The sequence below is a fragment of the Carassius auratus genome, linkage group LG44F (genome assembly GCF_003368295.1).
Source record: "Carassius auratus strain Wakin linkage group LG44F, ASM336829v1, whole genome shotgun sequence".
Lineage (NCBI taxonomy): Eukaryota > Metazoa > Chordata > Actinopteri > Cypriniformes > Cyprinidae > Carassius > Carassius auratus.
Window position 1 is genome coordinate 4146403 of NC_039298.1, and position 23162 is coordinate 4169564.

The 23162-nt window shown below is 37.6% G+C and overlaps 1 protein-coding gene across 4 annotated transcripts in view; it reads right to left on the reverse strand.

Moving 5' to 3' along the window:
• Window positions 1–322: 322 nt before the first annotated feature.
• LOC113068354 (thyroid hormone receptor beta-like) overlaps window positions 323–23162 on the reverse strand; it is a 74440-nt gene continuing 51600 nt past the window's right edge. For 2 of the 4 annotated variants that reach the window (XM_026241079.1, XM_026241078.1), the window contains 7 exons: window positions 21753–21853; window positions 21304–21451; window positions 20991–21196; window positions 19420–19506; window positions 18586–18732; window positions 12435–12693; window positions 323–5388 (listed from right to left, as the gene is read on the reverse strand). In XM_026241079.1, the coding sequence (XP_026096864.1) occupies window positions 5147–5388; window positions 12435–12693; window positions 18586–18732; window positions 19420–19506; window positions 20991–21196; window positions 21304–21451; window positions 21753–21853 (1190 nt within the window). In that variant the 3' untranslated portion in view covers window positions 323–5146. The remainder of the gene's footprint in view (window positions 5389–12434; window positions 12694–18585; window positions 18733–19419; window positions 19507–20990; window positions 21197–21303; window positions 21452–21752; window positions 21854–23162) is intronic. The other 2 variants (XM_026241080.1, XM_026241081.1) reach the window with 2 other exon arrangements.

Here is a 23162-nt window from a genome sequence, read left to right on the forward strand (position 1 = left end):
TGAAGCTCATCAAGAGAAAGCCAAGAGTGTACAAAGCAGTAATCAAAGCAAAAGGTGGCTACTTTGAAGAACCTACAATATGACATATTTTCAGTTGTTTCACACTTTTTTGTTATGTATATAATTCCACATGTTAATTCATAGTTTTGATGCCTTCAGTGTGACTCTACAATTTTCTTAGTCATGAAAATAAAGAAAACTATATGAATGTGAAGGTGTGTCCAAACTTTTGCTCTGTACTGTGTATATGAGTAAAGGCCATAACAATGCATACAGAATCTCACATTATTCATGTACTACACACAGAACAACAAATATTTCTGGGGTTTCTCAAAACCATCTTTATTCTCCTATTCACCTTAGGTGCAAATGTCATCACCATCATCATCATCATCTGCCAAATCCAGGATCATTGTCTATTGCAATGTCTCTTCCAGGATATCCAAATCACATCATGATCCAAACTCAAATTCAAGGCTCCACTGTCACACAGCAGGCTTGTACAATACGTTCAATTTTGTAAAGAAAAGAAGAAAAGAAAGTAAAATACATTTTATTGTAATGTTGGATAACTGATTCACATTCAAAGTGGGTGTGATCAGGTAAATATTAATAAAGTCACATAGAAACAGAAGTAGATGTGCTGTAGTCGTTTCTTAATGTTCAGCCTGGTGAGATCTGCTCTGTTTTTCTGAATATGGGCTTTAGGTTTGATTCTGCCATCCAGTGAGCTTCCCTTTTTGTGATTGGTTGTGCAGGATTTTATTTTTTTTAAATTGTAATTATTAATAGATCGTATATATAAGTTGTAATTAACATAGTTAAACAATGAATTTGGAATGATGAAACACATTAAGGAGAGATCATTAAAGATAGTTTGTTAAAAAAACAGGACTAAAGAAGAGTCTTTAGTTTCCTTGTCATAAAAGTGTTCATATTGTGCATATAACAAGTAAAAAAATATCTGCAGTCTGAGAAAAAATACAGCCTCTTTCCTTTACACCATAAATATCTTTATTTAATTTTTGTTTTAATTTTTTTTTTTACCTGTGCGCTCAGAGGAATTAGTATTTACTCCCACCCAGCGTGTCTGTGTATGCAGGTGTTGATCTGTGGCCAGGGTCCAGAATTATCTTTTGGCCAAAAAAATGAAATCAAATACATAAGACAGCAACATAATGCATGACATAAATCAAATTGTAAAAACAATATCCTGAATCTTACTTGTGTGTGAGAATTTAACCTTTTCAGGGGTGAGTTTAAAATATTCTAGCGGTCCCCCCAGAGTGAGTTTTTAGAACTTACTGTTTCCATGAACTGTGGCTGCGGAAAACACTGTATGACAGATGGATCTCTTTTATTTTGTTTTTATTAAAAATATTCACAAACTAGCATATCATGAACAATCTGGCACTCCGATTCACAAATTATCTTGATTTTCAGTTGACTCACAGCACGTGAATTCATCAGTCTCTCCTGAAATACAAGTAACAAGTGGCCGGTGAACTGGGTGAAGAAGAGAGTGAGTTTTATAGTTACTCTGACATGAATAAAACAGATCTGCAAAGTAAATTTGAAAGGATTGTTATTGTTGCTTCCATAGACGTATGTGTGTATTTTTCAAACTCTAAATGTATTGTTTTACTAGTACTCATGTGTATTTAAATGTCTGAAACCTAAAGTATGCATTATGTGGTTAAGAACACTGCATAGTTAATAACATGACAAGGGCAGTGCACGTCTGTCCCTGGCTAAGTGCTAGCCACTGCGCGGTTATGCAGTTTGAATTTGGCAGTTATGGAACGTCACCGAATGTTCTAAATTCCATATGTGGGACTGTACTCCCAGAAACATGGAAATAAAAAGTACCGCTCAAAGGGTTAAAATGAAATGCATATAAATTACTAATATCTACAAAATAATAATCTGTCACAGATTGTTTTGTATTTTTTCGTTTTTTAAAATTTTGTATTATTAAAATAATTTTGGGAAAAGCTGAAAAATACATTTTGCACAATTATGAAAAACTGTATTTCACGTTAATATGGGATGTTTTGCATGCGACCATAACTAAGGTATCATGGTGCTTAGCGAAGAGAAAACTGACAGTTGTGGCAAAATATTAATTTTGGACCCTGGCTGTGGCCCTTTTTTCCCTCCACATTTTTTTATAACACTCTCTGGGAACACATTGATTGTCTGTGCAATGACTTTGAGTCTGTTGAACATCTACATTGGCGTGTACATTTGTATGTGTAATCCAAAACATGTAAAACCACTGGAGCAATTCTGTTGCTTACAAAAGGCATCACTATAACAAAACACTGATTGAACATGCTCTGCGTTTTGAGGTGTGAATCTGAATTCATGTCCATCTTTCAACAACAACAGAAGATAACAAAACAGATGGACAACTGGTTCCTGATAATCTGTAGAGGTATGTGAGAGTCAAACTCTTTTGCAGCACAAGAAAGATTAAAAACACTACAGTAAAAGAAGAAAACCAGGACAGAAACGAGAACATCTGAAACAACAATCATTAACACATGTATGTAGCAGGGTTGACCACTGACCACAGAGTTTTATGTATTTGCATGTGTCAATCACCCAGACAGCACTCCCGGAGGTATAACGGCAAACTCGTAGCACCAACAAGTTCAAGCAGAAGCATTGCCTTGGTCTATCGTGTGACAGCTAAAGAGGAGAAGAAGAGTTCAGCTGAACAGAGTCCCATCCCTGCGGGTCAATGGATCTAGTGATGGCTGGCTATTAAATCATGACTTCAAGTTCCTATGAGCAGTCCAACACAAGTCCAAACAGAGTACAGTTTTTTAGGGAGTTTTTTTGGCACCTTTATAGAGGCATAATGGGCTAATGTTAGTGGCTGTTGGCTAAAAGGGCTCAAGTTTAGGGAGATTTGAGATCACCGGGAAAACTTGTTATGTATAACTTGGAATTTCCTCTTTATGTGCACTTTAACTTTAGGATCATGAAGGTCTGCCTGTCCACTAACAAAGAAACAGGATTTAACTCGAGGGCACAACCACCATCAAAACTGGCATGCCACCATGCCATTTAGAAAGTAGGCTGTTTTTTGTTTTAGAAAAGATTTCAAAACCCTGAGCTGCTTTGAAAATAGCAAATGTAGGCAATAGACAATAAAGCATGCGTCTCACACGCAATGCTGCCTAAGAATGGCCAAAAATTTTAATTTATGCCAGGTAGATGCTACATGATTTTCACTCAACGACAAAAGCCTAAAATGTGTGATCTGAGAGAAGGACCGATTTACACTTAAAAATAAAAGTGCTTCATGTTGCCATAGAAGAACATTTATGTCTAAATGGTTCCATAAAGAACCTTTAACATCGGAAGAACCTTTCTGTTTCACAAAAGCTTCTTTGTGGCGAAAGAAGGTTCTTCAGATTACAAAAAGGTAAGAAAGAGAGGGTTCTTTAAAGAACCTATGAACAAATGGTTCTTTGTGGAACCAAAAATGGTTCTTCTATGGCATCGCTTGAAGAAACCCTTGGAAGCAGCTTTATTTTTAAGAGTGTAGCAGGTCAAACATCTGGACCTGTCTGTGACTAAGAGTCTTGCAGCGTGAAAATGTGTTTTGTCTGGAAATTGCATTAGTGACGACCTACAGCCAATGAAAGAGCCAGATTCCGGGACTGGGAAATCACAAGGGCAGGAGTTGTGAGTCTTACGTCATTCCCCCCATCACTTATCTTGGTTTTTGAAATATTTTGTAGTGTGTGACCGCAGCAATTTAAAAAAAGCCATGTAATGTGAAAGGAACAGCGATCCGATAACTTTGAAATGCATATAGTGTATACCTGACATTAGAAAGCAGTGTTATTTTATGCCTACTTTACTTTCCACAAGACCATTTTATTGCTCCAAAGTTGCATTTTGGAATTTGCAGTGGTTTCTAAAAAAAAATTTTCTCCTAAAATGTTAGAGAAAACATGAGATGAACAAGATTACAGAGCAATTCAATTAATTTGGATAGCAGCTCAGATCATTTGGTATGGGCAGAATTTGATGTGTTCTTACTGAATTTTGTATTTTTCACCAATTTCAGCAAACCGTGAGGCAGATGAAATGTAATCTCACTTTCAAGAGCAGAAGGAAATTTTAAGTAAAAAAATGTCAGTATTGGCTTTCCATTAAGTGAACAATTGAGCTATTTGTGATTTAGCATTTTTTTGTCTCGATATGTGACACTGGAGAACAAAACCGGTCATGGGGTCGATTTTTTTTAAATTGAGATTATTATACAATATCTGAAAGTTGAATAAATAAGTTTTCCATTGATGTATGGTTTGTTAGGATATGGCAATAGTTGGTAAAGATGTAACTGACTATATGAAAATCTGGAATCTGAGGGTGCAAAAAAAAATAAATACTGAGAAAATCAATTTTAAAGTAGGATATTTACAAAATATCTTCATGATCTTTACTTAATATCCTAATGATTTTTGGCATAAAAGAAACATCTATAATTTTGATCCATACAATGTATTTTTGGCTATTGCTACAAATATACAGTACCCCAGCGAATTAAGACTGGTTTTGTGGTCCAGGGTCACATATAAGGAAGCATCTATGATGTCTTGAAATGTTGTCTAGGTAGTCAGCTCAGTGGAGTTTGGAACAGAACTATACACAATCTATGGCTTGTAAGCATAAAATACCATTAGACTAACAGATAAGAGATGTGAAAGGAAACCAAATATTGCTATCCTTCTTTGCAGTGTGGTCTCTTTTCTGAGGCCTGACATTTGACATGAAACCCGAATGCATAGTTCATACTGTACATCTCTGTTAAGCGGCATCAAAGACTATGATCAGAAATAAAACAATTTAACGTTTGAGGGAAAAAAAATAATGGTAACAGAAAGGTGATTTTTCTTTTTACAAAAAGAGAAAGAAAACATTTGTAGCGCTTTTCATGTACATGTACCCGCTTTATAAAAGGAATGGTTCCATTCAAAATAGGCCAGAGAGCTACTCCTAGAACTATGGAATGAAAGATGCTCAGTAGTGCTAGAACAGAGTCATGTGACCGGGAACTGGGAGACAGAGTCTGATTTGTGGAGGTTGGTGTTGGTGGGAGCAGCTTGGCCTGATCGGTTGGCTGTCAGTCTTCGAACACTTCCAGGAAGAGGGGCGGAAAGAGCTCCGTGGGACACTCCACCTTCATGTGCAGGAAGCGGCTGGCATGGCAGGCACCGATCATGCGCAGATCTGTCACCTTCATCAGCAGCTTAGGCCAGAAGTGAGCCACCTTGTGCTTGCGGTAGTTGATATAATGTTCGAAGGCCAAAAGGAACTCCTCCTGACAGCGCTCTATCCGTTCAACGCTCGTTAAACCTGGACGATCTGTCGGTGAAATAAAGGGGAGAAAGGTGAGGGGCGAGTTTGATTTCGGAATACATTCAAACAGTCTAAATAAAAAAGCAGGGCTTGAAGATGTTGCCATGTGATTTTATAATTCTTCATTCTATTCTGAGTCATTCAACTTCCAGAAGAAAAATAAGTGTGAACACAAGCTTACTGATAGTGTTTCAAAGGCATTTCTCAATCATTTCAATCATTTTCCATAGGCCGAATGGTTTTTCTATTGCCCTACCCTAAACCTACCCCTCACACAAATCTACAGGCATTTTTATAGATTTTCCAAACACTTCACTTTGTGTGATTTATAAGTTTTTTCCTCACAGGGACCTAAAAAGTGTCCACACAAGGTCAATATTTACTGGCATTAATATCCTTATGGAGAAATTGTAGTCCACTGAAACAGTCGGGCAACAGAAAAGGACAGCAGTTTGTAAGTGTTTTAGCGTTTTTAGGAAACTTTGTTTCAAATATGTGCTAACGCTTGCCTGCCGCGGGACTCTCCAGTTTGCTAAATAGTAAGGCATGGCAAGCTGACTTCAATAACAAGTACTCAGGCAAATATAAAAGTGGTTAGTTTCACAGCGGCAGCGGTCACTGCAGCCCTTGTGTGAAGCCTCCTCGTGTGTAGACCGATGAGTGTAAAGACCATCGACTCTACCTCACGACTCCAATGAGCAAAGACACCTTATAAGTAATTAAGTATTATAGATAGATACTTAGGGCAATTGTCCTTACTATGTGCTTTCAAATCTCTACTATTACTACTAACACTCAGAGAGCAAGCACTGTATGTTGGAGACAGGCCCATCCCAATCATCTACAGCCTGTCCCTCTGACTTCTACTACTTTATTCTCTATTCCAGTTGGTCTCTGGAACTGCCAGTCTGCTGTAAACAAAGCAGATTTTATTTTTCTATTATTACTCATTCCGGTTTCAACCTCATGGCCCTAACTGAGACTTGGATCAAACCTGAAGACACTGCCACTCCCGCACCCCTCTCCACTGATTTCACTTGTTCCCACACCCCTCACACGACCGGGAGGGTACTGGTCTCCTTATCTCAAATGAATGTACATTTTATCTTCAACCATCATTTACAGGCAATTGAAATACATGCAATTACTATAACGCACCCTGTTAAAATCCACTTTGTAGTTGTTTATCATCCCCCAGGTGAACTGGTAAACTTCTTGGAGGAGTTGGATGTGTTACTATCAAACTTTCCTGAGGATGGTACTCCTCTGGAACTGCTCATCATCTACATCCACCCAGATAAACCCCAGGCTGCTGACTTCAAAACTCTGCTTGCCTCATTTGATCTCAAGCGAGTGTCTCCTACAGCGACTCACAAATCAGGCAACCACCTGGACCTCATCTACTTACGCTGTTGCTCCATGGACAACCGTTGCTCCATTTATTTGCTCCACTGCACACACTAGACCACTTGCTCATGACTTCTAACCTCACACTTACTCCTGAAATGGCATACACTCTACCGCAAGCCACCTTTCAAAGCAACCTATGCTCACACTCTCCCTCTCGTCTATCTTCTATGGTTTCATCCTCTCTTCCTCCAGTCCTCTCTGCACTGTACATGAACCGTGCTACTGACACTCTTTGCTCCACTCTAACCTCTTGCTTGGACAACTTTTGCCCACCGTTATCCAGGCCAGCACGCACCCCCCTATCTGCCCCCTGGTTTTCAGATGTTCTCCGTGAAAATCGCTCTAAACTCAGGGCTGCAGAGAGGAAATGGCATAAATAAGGAAACTCATGCTTCAAACATTCCACCATCATCCCCATCCCAAAGAAATCCAAAATTACACTCTATTTGAACTGATCAAGGGTGTAACTTTGGTTTCAGAAGTGGGGGGGGACACAAAATGAGGAAAAATGGTTTCGATTTGAATCCCATTTCCTCCATTTAAGTACAGTTAGGGACTATGGTGATACAAAATCCAGGAAATAATTACGTTGTTTATAATGATAAATTCTGCCAAAAAGAATAATAGGCTACTATGTATAAGAAAAAGGTGTCTTACATTATTTATTGTTGAATAGCCAAGACTTGAGAGAATAATTTTATAACGTCAAAAACTTTCACTAAAAATGTTCCCTGTCTCACCTATGAAATATGAAAATGTGCTAGCCTGTTTCTGACATGACATAATTACCTGACCCTTTACACAGCACCTGCAACTCTGGGCTACTTCTGCATGTCTCACCCTCCCTGTCTTTAATCAGCTTCACCTCATCTGTTCTCTGATATGAAAGCATGGCATAAAAAAAAAATAAACAAAAGTTCATCACAACTGAAACTATATTATAACAGTCAACTGATTCTGTTTCTCTCCCACAAGTGAGCAGGTAAATAATATGAAACCACACCCATGTGATGATGTGACCATGTTAAAAAAATATTCTAAACAAATAACAACACGCAATTTGGCTCCTACAAGAAGAACATTTAATTTGATAATATTCAAACTGTATTCACTATTTATCATGTACTCTTCTTCCCTTTTATCACCAACAAATCAAAATCACCTGGCCTTTCATACCGCACATAACCTACCTGTAACGTTGTGCTGCTACTGCTTTTCCCTATCTCACCTTCTCTGTTCTGAAGCAGCTCCACCTCATCTGTGCTCTGATATGAAAACAACTGAGTTATGATCATATTGAGTCCACATAGCCAGAAAAGAGTCTCTGGATGTACATTTTAAAAACTGGGTGTGCCACATTCATTTTCAGATTAATGTGTAAAAAAAAAAACCCTGACTGCGTATCAATAACTTTACAGACTAGACTGGGCTGATGTGTAAAACTATACTCAGGCTCACCACATAACCATTACACTATATAAAATATAGGCTAACTCAAGCTAGCTAGACATTAAGCCTTTTCTTTGAACAAGTAAATCAATTTTTACAAATTAACTTCCATTTTAAATGAACACATATTGTAAGTGAACAACAATAGCTCAAGTTTAGAAAAACATTTATTATTAAGACTTATTTTATTTCTGCATCTGAGTATAATGAGTTGAGTAGCCTATAACAGCAGCCAGAGTCTGCTTGTCATACATTGCTGACAGAAAACGCTGCTGTTTAAAGTGGACACAGAATGTTCTAGGCAACATTAAATGTTTAGGTTAGCTAGCTAGGTCTGAAGTTACCTAGCAACAGTGTAAGTTAACGTTAGCTCATCAACAGGTGTAGACCATAGACTGTAAAAAAATAAGTAGACCGACATTTTGATTACCCTGACCTGAGCTAATTTACTTAATCAACTAACTCACATCTCCTTTCTTTTTTTTTCATCCTGTTGCTGGCGTTTCATGACTGACTGCGATACCGGATGCCCAGTAGAACTTTCAGTGCGCTTACACTATTTAGAGTGTGCACGAGACGTCCCTTCCTGTACGCGGACGCGCGCATCGACACAGACAGGCAGCTGTCTGTTCTGCTCGGTCCTGGTCTTCCGTGACGATGACGGCGCGCTGTTAAAAAAACAAAACAAAAAAAAAACATAACGAACTAATTTGAAAGTGGGGGGGACACGAACGGGATTTTGAAAAGTGGGGGGGACATGTCCCCCCTGTCCCCATAGGAAATTACGCCCGTGGAACTGATGCTGTCTGGTTGACACTACAGAGCTCTGAGCACCAGAACGGCCAGACACAGGAACAGTTTCTTCCCCCAGGCAAACCATCTAATGAACACTTAAATGTGGAACACACTATTTATACACTTATTCATCTAACACACATACTTAACCTACATTTAATTTTCACATAATATACCTGTACATACAACTGTTTATTGTTCTATTGCCTATTCTATTCTATTCTATTTTACACACACACACACACACACACACACACACACAACACACACACACACACACACACACACACACACACACAGAGAGAGAGAGAGATTGCACTGCCTGCTCTTAAATACACAAATGTTTCAGGAGCTTAGTACACATAATAGGACAATAAATCTTTTATTTCCTATTCAAGTTTATGTATATATTTTAAATATTATATATTAAGTAACTGAAATAGTTACACTATTTATTACATAGGGTAACTTGTAATCTGTAACATATTACATTTCCAAAGTATTAACATTACTCAACAACACAAGTCCAACATTAGTAACACTACACAACTTAAAGTTTTGTACATTAATTTTAAAGAGCCAGTCTAAAGTTACTGCTCACATGATGACGATACCAACAGCTGATTTGTTACAGCACTTAAAGGGGGGGTGAAATGCTCGTTTTCACTCAATCTCCTGTTAATCTTGAGTACCTATAGAGTAGTACTGCATCCTTCATAACTCCAAAAAGTCTCTATTTTTATTATATTTATAAGAGAAAGATAGTCTGTACCGATTTTTCCCGGAAAAACATGAGCGTCTGGAGGCGTGACGTGTGGGCGGAGCTAAAGAATCACAAGCGCGATTAAGCTTTTGCGTTGAGAGCGTTTGGAAGCTGTGACATTACCGTGAGGAAAAAACATCATCCAGAACAAACCATGGCTAACAGTCAGATTCAGCCGTTTATTTATGATCCAGAATCAGATCCAGAGGCTGAAATTTAACAAGAGCAGCATCAGCAAAGGCGTCTCTTTGTGGTATGTACTGAAACTGTATATATTTGCTTGGCGGTTTTGGAAAATGACTAAGTTCCACTTTATGTAGTCTTCTTTTTTTTTTTTAAGCTGTACATGTGGAAAGTGCAGTTTGATGACAACATCGCATGTTGTTTACTTGATGTGCTTACGCGCCGATAGCTAAGTTAACAACACAGAGATATTTGAAGCAGTTTTACTCACCGCCTGCGGTTCCAACACACGATCGTGACCCTTTTTCGTTGGGACTGCATTATCCTTAAGAAATAAACGATACGCAAATCCGGCGTCAAACTAGGCCTTGTTTGTATAACAAGCATCTTCGAAATGCAGGGAACAAACACAAACACTTGCACAACTCCGTTGATGCTCTGTAAAAATAAACTCCATCCACTGGTCCCTTAATGCTGTTTCTCTTTTGGTAATCTGTGCAGGGTTGTCTTGCCCTGGCAACCAAAAACACACTCCTTTTGTGACATTTCGCGACGCTCTCGCTCTGATCAGTGAAGTCTGTTGTGCTCTCAGTGCTGTGCTATACGGGAGCGCGCTCTTCCGGCAGAAGTGCCTTAGGACCCATATAAGGAAATTCCGCTCCATCTAACGTCACACAGACCCATACTCGAAAAAAACTTTCCGAAACTTGTGACAAACCGAGTATTTTTGGAACAGAAATACTCCTTCAAACGTACAACTTAATTTTTGAAACTTTGTCCATGTTTAGCATGGGAATCCAACTCTTTAACAGTGTAAAAAACTCAGTATGCATGAAATAGCATTTCACCCCGCCTTTAAAAGATTGTATGTGTTAATGCAGAAAAAGAAAATCACCTCCTTCATTCTCTCTTGAAAACTAAATCAGAAAGACATTTAGGACACTAGTTAATTACCTAAAAATGACATTATAGTCATTGATCAGGTCCGCTCAGCTGGAACAGTGTACAATCTGTTTAAATGGGCAGGAATCAATAACAAATCTGTAGAAGAGAGTCCACTTGGACTGAAGTCTTTATCTATTGATTGAGACATTCTCAGTTGAAGTGTAATCCTGTTTTAACAGTGTTATTAAGTGGTTTCCCGTCAGTGGCCTGTGTAATCCTGGGTAATCAGCCACCGCAACTGGCCTAATAGCTTTTAAACAGACTCCTGGTGGAAGTCACGGCTAGATTTGACAACCAGCATTAATAGGATTTTTTTCACTGTTCAAATTGATAGTTTTAGTCATAGTGCATCCTTCTTTAAGACATTTATGCCTCTCTTTGACTGCATTTGCATGCACAAGGATATTCTCATATTTACTGGAATTTGCTCATGTTTTGATTATGTAGGTACAGAGACAAATTGCTGCCACACATATTCTTTTCAACTGAAATATCTCGTAATAACGAGATGTCATGGCATAATCATCTCATTAAAACAACATCTTTTCTTGCAATATTCTGAGACCAGGTTTGATCGGATCATCTTAAATTAGTCATATCCTCTGTGTCTGAGTGATTTCTGGATAGCAATATATTGTCGATAGATCAAAGATTAATCCTAATAATGCCACTTCAATAAAAAAGAATAACATTAAAATAAATGTAAAACTTCAGTAGTAACTTCAGGAGTGTGCAGATACTTGTTTATCTCAGGACTGTGGCGACAGCAACACTCAAAAACTCAAAACATTTTTGTGAAAATGTCGTTATTATGAGGAAAAACTTTTTTTAACAAGTTTAAACACAAAATAATATATTGTTCTGACACCTTTTTAAATACCTTGTTATTACAAGAAAAGTGGAAATTGAGTGAAAAAAATTCAATGTGTGTGGCAGAAATGCATCACTGTATGAAGGTGTCATGTAAACATGTTTTAACCCAATTTACCACTAGCCAATATTTTCTACTAGAAATCCAAAGACAACTTCAAGACTACAACTACAACTTCTTTTTTTATCATTTTTCTTAAAATTGCCTGATATAAACCTGCTATTCTGACCTTTTTCTCAGAATTGCAATATATAAGCTCGTTATTGCAAATTATAAACCCAGAACTGAGTGATATAAAGTCAGAATTGCATGTTATAAAGTCAGACTTTATAATTCAAAATTTTGAGTTTATATCTCGCAATTATGAAAAAAAAAGAGATAAAAAGTCAGCGGTTGAAACAGGCTTCGATAGGCAACTGACAAACGCCTGCATCACAATTCTGGACCATGTAACATTCTTAGGATCTTTCACTGCGACAAGAAACTCTAGTCTGTAAAGAAGGATTGTGAGAAGAGAGATGGAGATCTTGGCAATAATATTTAAAATGCCTTATTTTTGTGTGAACACATTTTACCATAATGTGATGGACAAGAAAAAGAATAAATTATATGATTAAAACTGAGAATAGCACTGACCGGAGGAAAGCAGAATCACGGCTTGTAGCAATGCCACCTCCGAATCATCCAAGTTGAAGGATGACAGCGAGACGCCCAGATCAAAGATGGCATCGGAGACCACGCCCAGACCCCCGTTCTTGAGCTGGCCCCGTGTGACTGCCATCTCCCCGTTCAGCGTCAGGGTTTCACTCTCTGGATCGTAACGCACCGCCGCTCGCAGGGACATGATCTCCATACAGCAGCCCTTCAGCAAAATGATCTGGTCCTCACAAGGCAGCTGAACAATGACACAAATTGCACATTTATCACAGTTATAATATGTAGAATCGTGTATCCAAAGATGGGCAACTAAAATGTGTTTCATTTAATGTTGCAGAAAGTGATTTCTGGAAAACGCTGTTGATATTTGAAATCACCAAAACAAACACACTCCTACCCAAAAGGATGTCTCCGCCCCTACATTCATATACACTTATTATAGCCTAAATATGATGATATCGAATCGATTACATTCAATGTAAAAAATAAACACCATTAATAAAACACCTGATGCTATTGGGAGATAACCAATTTTGTGAAATTTGGCTCGAAAGGACACAGCACTTCAGCACAATGAAGCGTGACTTGACGCGTGACATTGCAGAAAATTTGAGTTCACATTGTAGCCTATGTTGATCCAAATTAATATCAAATATTGATATGCCGTAATAATATAATTTAATACTTTAATTATTTACTAATAAATAGTGTTTTCTGAGTCTGTGTCGCAAGATTGAAGCTGCCGATCCTGTCTCCATTTCCTCAGACGCACATTTAGAGAGAAGTGCATTCTTTACGGATTATGATTATAATGAAAGAGTTTTTATTTTTGATTTGTTTTATTTCGTTAAGTAGTTATTTTTAAGATTTCTATAGTGTGAGCTAAATTTTGGTTCCTTTTTGTAAGCGCTCCTGTTCAAGAGGAGACGGCAGAAAGTGCATCATGTTTGTTTTCTTTATTTTATAAAAGCACAATGTTTTGTTGCTATTGTGAGTGCACAAATAAAAGTAGACCCTTTATAGTTACGAATGATGTATTACTCTTATGAGTAATAATGACGGCAAATCCACGGAAACAAATGCAAGTGATCACGCTGGCACATCTATGACCCGCAAAGCGAGCTTTAGTGAATTGTCTGCACAAAATATGGGATATAGCAGTAAATATAGGCTAAATATCTTCAAGTGAATGGCGGGGCAAACTGAAAGTTGATGCTGAAAGTCCAGCACTTTCCTTCTTTCACTACTGCGATGACTCTTGTTTGTATGTGTTCATTCGCTGGCATTTTCCACATTTCGTTTTTCTCCCTTAATAGCAAATGTGTCAATTCTGACGCTCAAATTTACCGAACGAATGGCTGCTGATTACAATTTAAACTGAATTCTGCCAAAGTGCATGCTTGTGAGTTTTCGTTAAATGTGTAACTTTAATAATGTGAGCACAGGTCTGCTTGTGTCTGAAAATAATATATTAAAAACTAAATTATTTTACATAAAAAAACATTATAGCTTATATTTGTTAAGTATACTTTTAAATTGATGTAAAAACTAAAATGAATTGTAGAACAAATTTATTTTTTTAAATTGTGTTCAGCAAGGTGGGCCACACTTGAATTTGTGACGGGCCGCATGCAGCCCGTGGGTTGAGAACCACTGTACTTATGTACAAAGGCACTGGTAGATGTAACATGTTACAATGGTAGACACTGTAAACAGGCTGCGTGGTCACAATTATGAAAATGGGACTGATGATAAAATTAATCTGTTTTAGATGTAAAAAAAAGGTGAATCATTGCAACATAAAAGAGAAAAAGTGGAGATATGGTTATAAAGCATGAAGCTCGCGACAAGACTGAGGACTCAACCCATAGCAACGCATTATGACAGCTTGTCTCATATAGTCTGACGGTAGATAAATGACTTGAGTGATTCATTACTAAAGTGTGCATCAAAAACATTAAACACAGAAGGTCAAATGTGAGTGTGACGTGCTTGAACAGACCTCATTGGTTCTCGCATATCACATAAGCACATTTGAGCTTCTTCTTTTTCTTTTAATGGCGGTTGGCAAACATGCTCAAAGGCACATATGCCACCTACCGCACCACACCAGCATGACAGCTGACGTAAAGAAGGATAGCCAATACTGATCAGCTAAAAAATGCTCAATTGGCCCACAATCCCGATCCCTAAGATCAGCTCAGGACATTCCTACCTCAGACATTTTCCTCTTTAGTATTTCTTTCTGCCATCCCTCTAAATAAAACCTTGTAAAATGTAATTTGTTTGCCTGCATGTCAGTTTGACCATTAATACCTTGTTCTTCTAATCTCCGTCTTGTGCACTGAGCTTATAAACAGCGTTTTTCAAACATCGCTTACTGCACCATTCATTTCATTTTTAAAGCATTTCATTCCCTCATTGTGAATCTGCTTTGACACATTTGTTTTATAGGACATCGACCCACTTCAACCAACCCCTTAGATGGAGTTTCGATGGAGTTTCATTCCCTGTGTTTCATGCATTTTACACAGAGCTGGGTGTTAACTGATTACATGTTATCTGGAGTACATAACATTCCAAAAATAAAGTACTTATAATTAGAGTATATTACATTTCATAATACTCATAATCAGATATTATCCTGCATGGGTGGAGCAAGAGAGAGACTCTTTGTTCTTGTCACAGCATAACTATTTGGTGTTTTAAACTGCGCATGTGTTTGCAAGAGAGAGCCTATGGAATCACCAATAATCAAAAAAATATACTTTCAAACATACTGATAAACTAATGTTAAATATAAAAATACTATATTTAAAACCGCTAGTTCATATAAATTCAGATGCAACTGTCATATCGTGTGTCCTGTGATTTCATTTAAAGTCCAACATTTTGACACTAATATTGGACATAAACGAACACGTTAAATATAATGTATTCAAAACAGGTTAGTTCATATATTTGGAGCAAAATTTAATTGAACTGCTAATCCTCAAAAGTGAAGCCATTGCATTTGGCTGGTCCCAGTATTGTTCATAAACCCCACCCACTCCATGTAATTTAATGGGACGTGAGACAAACAAAATAATTAAATTTCACTTTAAATATTTTGTTTTCAATTTTGTTTTATGTAATTTGATGTAGATTTGATCATGCTGATGTAAGTTAGGTGTGTTTGTTTTTAAAATAAGTTTGATTTTAGTTAGTTATGTGATGCTATAAAAACGGGAGTGTGACGTTATGATTGACAGCTGAGGCTGACAGCTTCTCTGAGCGAAATGAGGTGCCAACTGACTTTTTCGGGAACTTCAGGAAGAGATTGGAATTGTATTTACCTTATTTTAACACAAGCCTCTTATACCAAAAATCAGCAGACAAAAATTGGACCAGTCAGGCTAATTAAAATAAGGGTCAGGTGCATTTGTGTGTTTGCGGTTGACTGTGGGATTGTGGGTGGGACATGGTTCCACTTCACTCTCTGCTGTGCAGTCTCTGGTCCCAAATCAGCGCAATATGGCCACACCCTATTAGGACAATGGCGACTTCACTTTTGTTCAATGGAAGAGAATGTGTGTCATCCATCTTTTTTTTACAGTCTATGATTGAGGATATTTTTGAAGAGGATCGTGCAGAACATGTGCAAACACGGGTTATAATGGTACGCCTATGTTTTTTGTTTGTTGTTGTATCATACTTTTAGAAATGCTAATATTTGTAAATGCTACTGCTTATGTTAGCTTTTAATACATGTTTTTATCCTGATTAAAGCTTTAATATTATACAATACGGCAACTGCACGCACGTCCATGTTTAACCCTTCTCATAGCTATGTGAAAATAAGTGTATAATTGGAACAGTTCATTGTTGGAGCTGAGCTGAATGAGAGAGAGAGAGAGAGAGAGAGAGAGAGAGAGAGAGAGAGAGAGAGATTCAGAGCGTGTGCAAAGCAGGGGGATGTGAGGAACAATATTAAGAACTGCTGCTTTAGAACGATGATTCTGAAACTTGTGAATCCATTAGAATCGTTAGAAGACATAATCGCCATTCATATATTGAAGAAATAAAGACATTTTTATGTACACCTCTAGTTTCCTAGGTTTATCTGGGTTTGTGATGTCACGGACCTTGGAAAATAACTTATTGTAGTCCCTTGCCAGCCGTTTTCGTAGGCATTAAATTGCCAGAATTTTAAAAGACGATATCTCAGTTTACACTGAACTTTCAGCTTCGTAACTTTGCAGATACTGTTATATAGATATGTTCAAACACCAACATTACACACCAACCAACGTGAAAAAAGTGAAATCGGATTTAATGCATTTTATATATATATATATATATATATATATATATATATATATATATATATATATATATATATATATATATATATATACAGTATTGTTCAAAATAATAGCAGTACAATGTGACTAACCAGAATAATCAAGGTTTTTCGTATATTTTTTTATTGCTACGTGGCAAACAAGTTACCAGTAGGTTCAGTAGATTTTCAGAAAACAAATGAGACCCAGCATTCATGATATGCACGCTCTTAAGGCTGTGCAATTGGGCAATTAGTTGAAAGGGGTGTGTTCAAAAAAATAGCAGTGTGGCATTCAATCACTGAGGTCATCAATTTTGTGAAGAAACAGGTGTGAATCAGGTGGCCCCTATTTAAGGATGAAGCCAAAACTTGTTGAACATGCATTTGAAAGCTGAGGAAAATGGGTCGTTCAAGACATTGTTCAGAAGAACAGCGTACTTTGATTAAAAAGTTGATTAGAGAGGGGAAAACCTATAAAGAGGTGCAAAAAATGATAGGCTGTTCAGCTAAAATGATCTCCAATGCCTTAAAATGGAGAGCAAAACCAGAGAGACGTGGAAGAAAATGGAAGACAACCATCAAAATGGATAGAAGAATAACCAGAATGGCAAAGGCTCAGCCAATGATCACCTCCAGGATGATCAAAGACAGTCTGGAGTTACCTGTAAGTACTGTGACAGTTAGAAGACGTCTGTGTGAAGCTAATCTATTTTCAAGAATCCCCCGCAAAGTCCCTCTGTTAAAAAAAAGGCATGTGCAGAAGAGGTTACAATTTGCCAAAGAACACATCAACTGGCCTAAAGAGAAATGGAGGAACATTTTGTGGACTGATGAGAGTAAAATTGTTCTTTTTGGGTCCAAGGGCCACAGGCAGTTTGTGAGACGACCCCCAAACTCTGAATTCAAGCCACAGTACACAGTGAAGACAGTGAAGCATGGAGGTGCAAGCATCATGATATGGGCATGTTTCTCCTACTATGGTGTTGGGCCTATTTATCGCATACCAGGGATCATGGATCAGTTTGCATATGTTAAAATACTTGAAGAGGTCATGTTGCCCTATGCTGAAGAGGACATGCCCTTGAAATGGTTGTTTCAACAAGACAATGACCCAAAACACACTAGTAAACGGGCAAAGTCTTGGTTCCAAACCAACAAAATTAATGTTATGGAGTGGCCAGCCCAATCTCCAGACCTTAATCCAATTGAGAACTTGTGGGGTGATATCAAAAATGCTGTTTCTGAAGCAAAACCAAGAAATGTGAATGAATTGTGGAATGTTGTTAAAGAATCATGGAGTGGAATAACAGCTGAGAGGTGCCACAAGTTGGTTGACTCCATGCCACACAGATGTCAAGCAGTTTTAAAAAACTGTGGTCATACAACTAAATATTAGTTTAGTGATTCACAGGATTGCTAAATCCCAGAAAAAAAAAATGTTTGTACAAAATAGTTTTGAGTTTGTACAGTCAAAGGTAGACACTGCTATTTTTTTGAACACACCCCTTTCAACTAATTGCCCAATTGCACAGCCTTAAGAGCGTGCATATCATGAATGCTGGGTCTCATTTGTTTTCTGAGAATCTACTGAACCTACTGGTAACTTGTTTGCCACGTAGCAATAAAAAATATACGAAAAACCATGATTATTCTGGTTAGTCACATTGTACTGCTATTATTTTGAACAATACTGTATATATATATATATATATATATATATATATATATATATATATATATATATATATATATTCTTTCTCTTCGCTTATTCATATCAATTTCTGCATCCGCTCTAATTGTTCTTACCTCACAGAACATGGGCAGCTTTTTGGCAAAATCCACAACACGAGTGATGGCGGGGGTGATAATTTTTGTAAACTGACTGAAGGCTTCGATGTCCACTTTGCTCCCCTCTGGTGCGTTGATGATGGGTGCAGAACCAATGTCCTCGGGCTGCAATGACAGGAAGAGGAGGGGCAGTGTGCTCAGTAACACAGGCACTTACAGGAAGTGGACAATCACAGAGACGAAGGTGTGACACAGCAAATCCTCATCCCCCTCTAAAGCACGAAGAAGGCCAGAGTTACAGCAAGACACATCATCGAAACGATTGGAGCCCAGTTATTAAGAGGGAAAAGAGGAAAGATGAGAAACTTAAACTAGAGGAAGATCAGAGCAGAGAAGCGTCTTTGATATCTCCTTCTGTGGGGAGCTCATTGACTAGGGTTATCCACTGATATTTGGATGTTTATTTATTTATTTTTTCTTAAGATTTGTGCCCTTCTGACCAGAAAAAATGTGATGTGAAAGACATAGCAAAAAAATTAAAAGAAAGCCAGACTGAGGGTCAAAAGAAGACTGGGAGCCGAGTACAGCACAAATCCAGCCCAATATTCCCTTTTGATATTAGTCAATTATTCAGCTTTCCTCTTCTGTGTACACCTTCATTCTGACACAGCGAGCAGAGAGCTACACAAAAACGCCAAACAAATGCCTTAAGCATTCAGCACCTTGATTTATTTAAGAAATAAAATAAAAAACTAAAAAAATCGTGACAGAAATGGAAGCAGCTGAGAATTTGAGAGAGCGTTTCTTTTGGATAAAAACATAAATAAATGTGTTTGCTCTGCTGGTTCTTACCTTGGCTTCCTTCACCCCCACTGCACTCTGGTCAGAAGTACAGAATAAATTACATGTTATTTCATTAAGTAGCATTGCTTCCTCGACCTGTTGGGCAATCAACAGGGATCGTGAAGTTTCAATGAAGAACCCGAGTCAAGTCAACTAAAAAGAACAAGTTTAAACTGGAAAGGTGAGAATGCAGACAGAAAGTGACAGTTTGTGTGGAGTTTCCATGGATTTCGAGGCTTTAAAATCATCTTGTTTAATATTATGTTCAGAATAACTGCACATTATCAGGGTGAAATTGCCTAGTGAATTGTATTAATGTTTTAGAAACATTTTAATTTTATTTTCTACTATGTAATGTATGAAAATTTGCATTGGGTGATTTTGCCTTACATTTTTTCAGGCCTTTCATGATACTAGCATGCGAAGTGAAGTGGCTTAACAGTCTGTTCACACAGACACTAGGCTTCACTCATGATCCCAAGCCATAAGCTTTGTTAAAAGCATTCAATTCAATACAAAATCTTGTGTAAGAACGTTTTATGCAGAATTCACACAAGTTAATTTTGCTTGTGTTTCATGAATGAGGTCCACATTTGCTATTTATTTAAAATGTTATTCAAAGAATAAAAATCAAATTAGGAGATATGGAACAATATATTACAAAGTAAAAAGATACAATTTTGTCTAACATTAAAAATAACATTTTTGAGAAAGTCAATGAATCAGTTTTAGAACGGACAGAAATTAACTGAATTTATCAACTGTAATGCATTTTTCCTACTGAAGATTAAGTGAATCTTAGAATTTCTGCACTTCAAGTGTCACTAAATTTAAAAAATAATAAGTTATGTTGTTTTGTCTGGCCACTCAAACAAACAGACTGCAGTTCCATTTGGTTTCACTAGTGGCAAAGAAAATACACACTTCATCGTTAAACCAGAAATGCTATTAAAACATCTTTATCTTAATGCTGTAACTTGCAGAGCTGCCAAATTAGTAGAGTAATACTGAAGCAATTGTAATGGCCAAAAAAAAAAACTAAGAAAAACTGTGATGAAACATAACTGCAAACATTTTAAGAAAGCAACTAAACATCTCATGGAAACCCACAGCAGTGTTAAAAGAGAACAGAACGTCAATCTGTAGAGGAGAGTTAGATTCAAGAGAACAGAAGAATTTTGAAACGATTAGAAACATGGTTAGAGAAAGACAGGGAGAAGAAGATCAGAAAAGAAACAAACATGAGTAAACAGTCGGGTTAAGGAAACAGAGCTTGAGAATAGAAGGACAAAGGAGTTCCATTAAAGTTAGTGCTGCTGCCTTTGTGGTAGAGTCTCCAGCGTCCATCTAACACTCCCCACTCTACAAGGAGATACAAAAACATGGACATATTAACAATGGGAACAGCGGTGAAGAAGGGCTTGGGAATTGTGCAGGAAGGGTTGGGGAAGGGTAATCTAGGGTGGTGGTAGGGTAAAAGAAGACCCATAAACAAACAGAATCCTATCCAAAATAAAAAAAAAATCCTAAAACACAGGAAACATCGCTGCAATGCACTCGTCAGGGAAGAGACCTCTCACCAGGAATTTGCGCTTCTGTTTCCAGTGGTTGCCTTGGGCGTTTGTGGCCATATGGGCCTCGGTGACGCCCCGGATCAGCTCCCACTCCTCCTGCGTGGGCTCGGGTCGCTCCCAAACCGTCTTCTGCTGCTCCTCGCGCCGCCGCCGCTCACGGTTCTCCTCGATCAGCTTCCGCTTGGCCAGACGCTTACTGTCATCCAACACCACTGGAGGAGGAACAACAACATGTCTGCCACTGCTGGGATGGTGAAGTGCATGTGCTTGCAGAGTCATGCACTAACAGGGGCTCAAGCCATCGAAGTGTGTTACTCACAGTCTGTTGCCATGCCAACAGCGATGCATTTCTTGAAGCGACACTCTTGGCACTGGTTGCGGGTGACTTTGTCAATGACGCACTTGCCCTCGTACTTGCACGCATATGTGGGGTTCAAGTTCTTCTGAATTGTGCGGCGAAAAAAACCCTTGAAAACAAAATTGCATTTTTTATTGCATGAACCTACCTAGAGTGTGATATATGTGGTACATGCTATTAATGTAATAAATTAATAGTGTAATTAATGCACTTAAAAAAAAAAGTATGTAAAAAAAAAAAAACTGGTTAAATGCACGATTTTGATATGAAGGAATCTTCCATATTGATTCTGCACAGGTTTTTTTGTTGTTGTTGTTAATTATGCATGGTATTGTGTTATGGTATATTATTTTATTTTTCTTACAGTGTGCTTTTATAAGAGAACAGAATAGCTAAACTCAAACACTCACTTTGCAGCCCTCACAGGTAATGCAGCGGTAATGATATCCAGTCGCTTTGTCCCCACACACAACACACAGCTCATCCTTGTCCAGATAACTTGGTACGTACCCTATAAGAAGTTATAGTTAAAGTCATAACACATTATATTTAAATAAGCACATTTAACTTTGAAGAAAATATCGACATAAAATAGATAAAATTGCACCTTGTGCAAACAAAATAAAGCAATGTGACAGATGAGAAGTAAAAGATACTAGAGGAATACAGGTAATTTGATCAGAATGCTTTAATATTGAGATAGAAACACAAGGAAATACAAGTTTTAAGGCACACATAAGTTTAGGCAGTTTGCAGCAGCTCAGGAAACAATCTGATCAATGAGTGTTTCGTGGAGGCCAGAGGGAGGACATGAGCTAAAACCGCCTGTTCCTCTGCCTGTGTGCTTACAAATCTGTACAACACACCATACCCCAAACCTCCATCCTACACTGAAGACCAATACACTACACAGTGCAGCTCTGTAACTCTATTCAGTCCAGAAGCCTAATGCAGCAGCTTTAATGTAACAAGTAACACAATCCGTTTACTATTTTCATGTAACTAGTAAAGTATTGCATTACTTTTTAATTTACAAGAAAATATCTGTTACTTTATCAAATATGTAGTGCCGCTTTTTCATTTTATCAAACAGTGTCTTTTCTACTGACCATTAATGATCCAATTCAAACATGCTAATAAGCAAAAATGAACATAACTTATTTATGGAGTAACGCAATATTGAAATAATTAAATAAAATTACTGCATGCTAGCTTGCCAATATTGATTAACATTTTTGAGTGGTATAAATGAAGGATAGAACAGAGAACATGGATATAAAATGTCTATTCAGACTCTTAAGCCACACTTAAGAATTGCTGGATTTAACTGTGTTAAAATAAAGTTATCAGAGCAAGTGTCAAACCAAGTTGTTCTGTTTCAAATAAAATCATAGTGTGTTCAACAACGTTACTGGAACGTGGTGAGTTTTAATGTGATAAACTAAACATGTGGCTACTAGAACATCTGTGTTGAGGAAAACTGACTTCATGTACTCACTACAAACACAAACGACTAGAACACCAGCTGATTACAAGTCTTTGAAAAACTGCCTCAGAAAAAAGCTCCTACAGCTTCCTATCGACTGCAATGGACACATCTGTGAAAGATCCACATGCTGTACATCTCATCAATCCTCAAACATCAGACAATAAAACACTGCATGTATAGTTACAAATCCAAATATTACTCTCAACTGAACACATCTGAATTTAAACACAGAACTTGCCGACCGTAATTGCTGAGTACATTATTCTTGCACTGACAAACAGACAGCCACCTAAAAGCATGCCAATTCTAAGCTTAAGAACAGCTCAAGGAA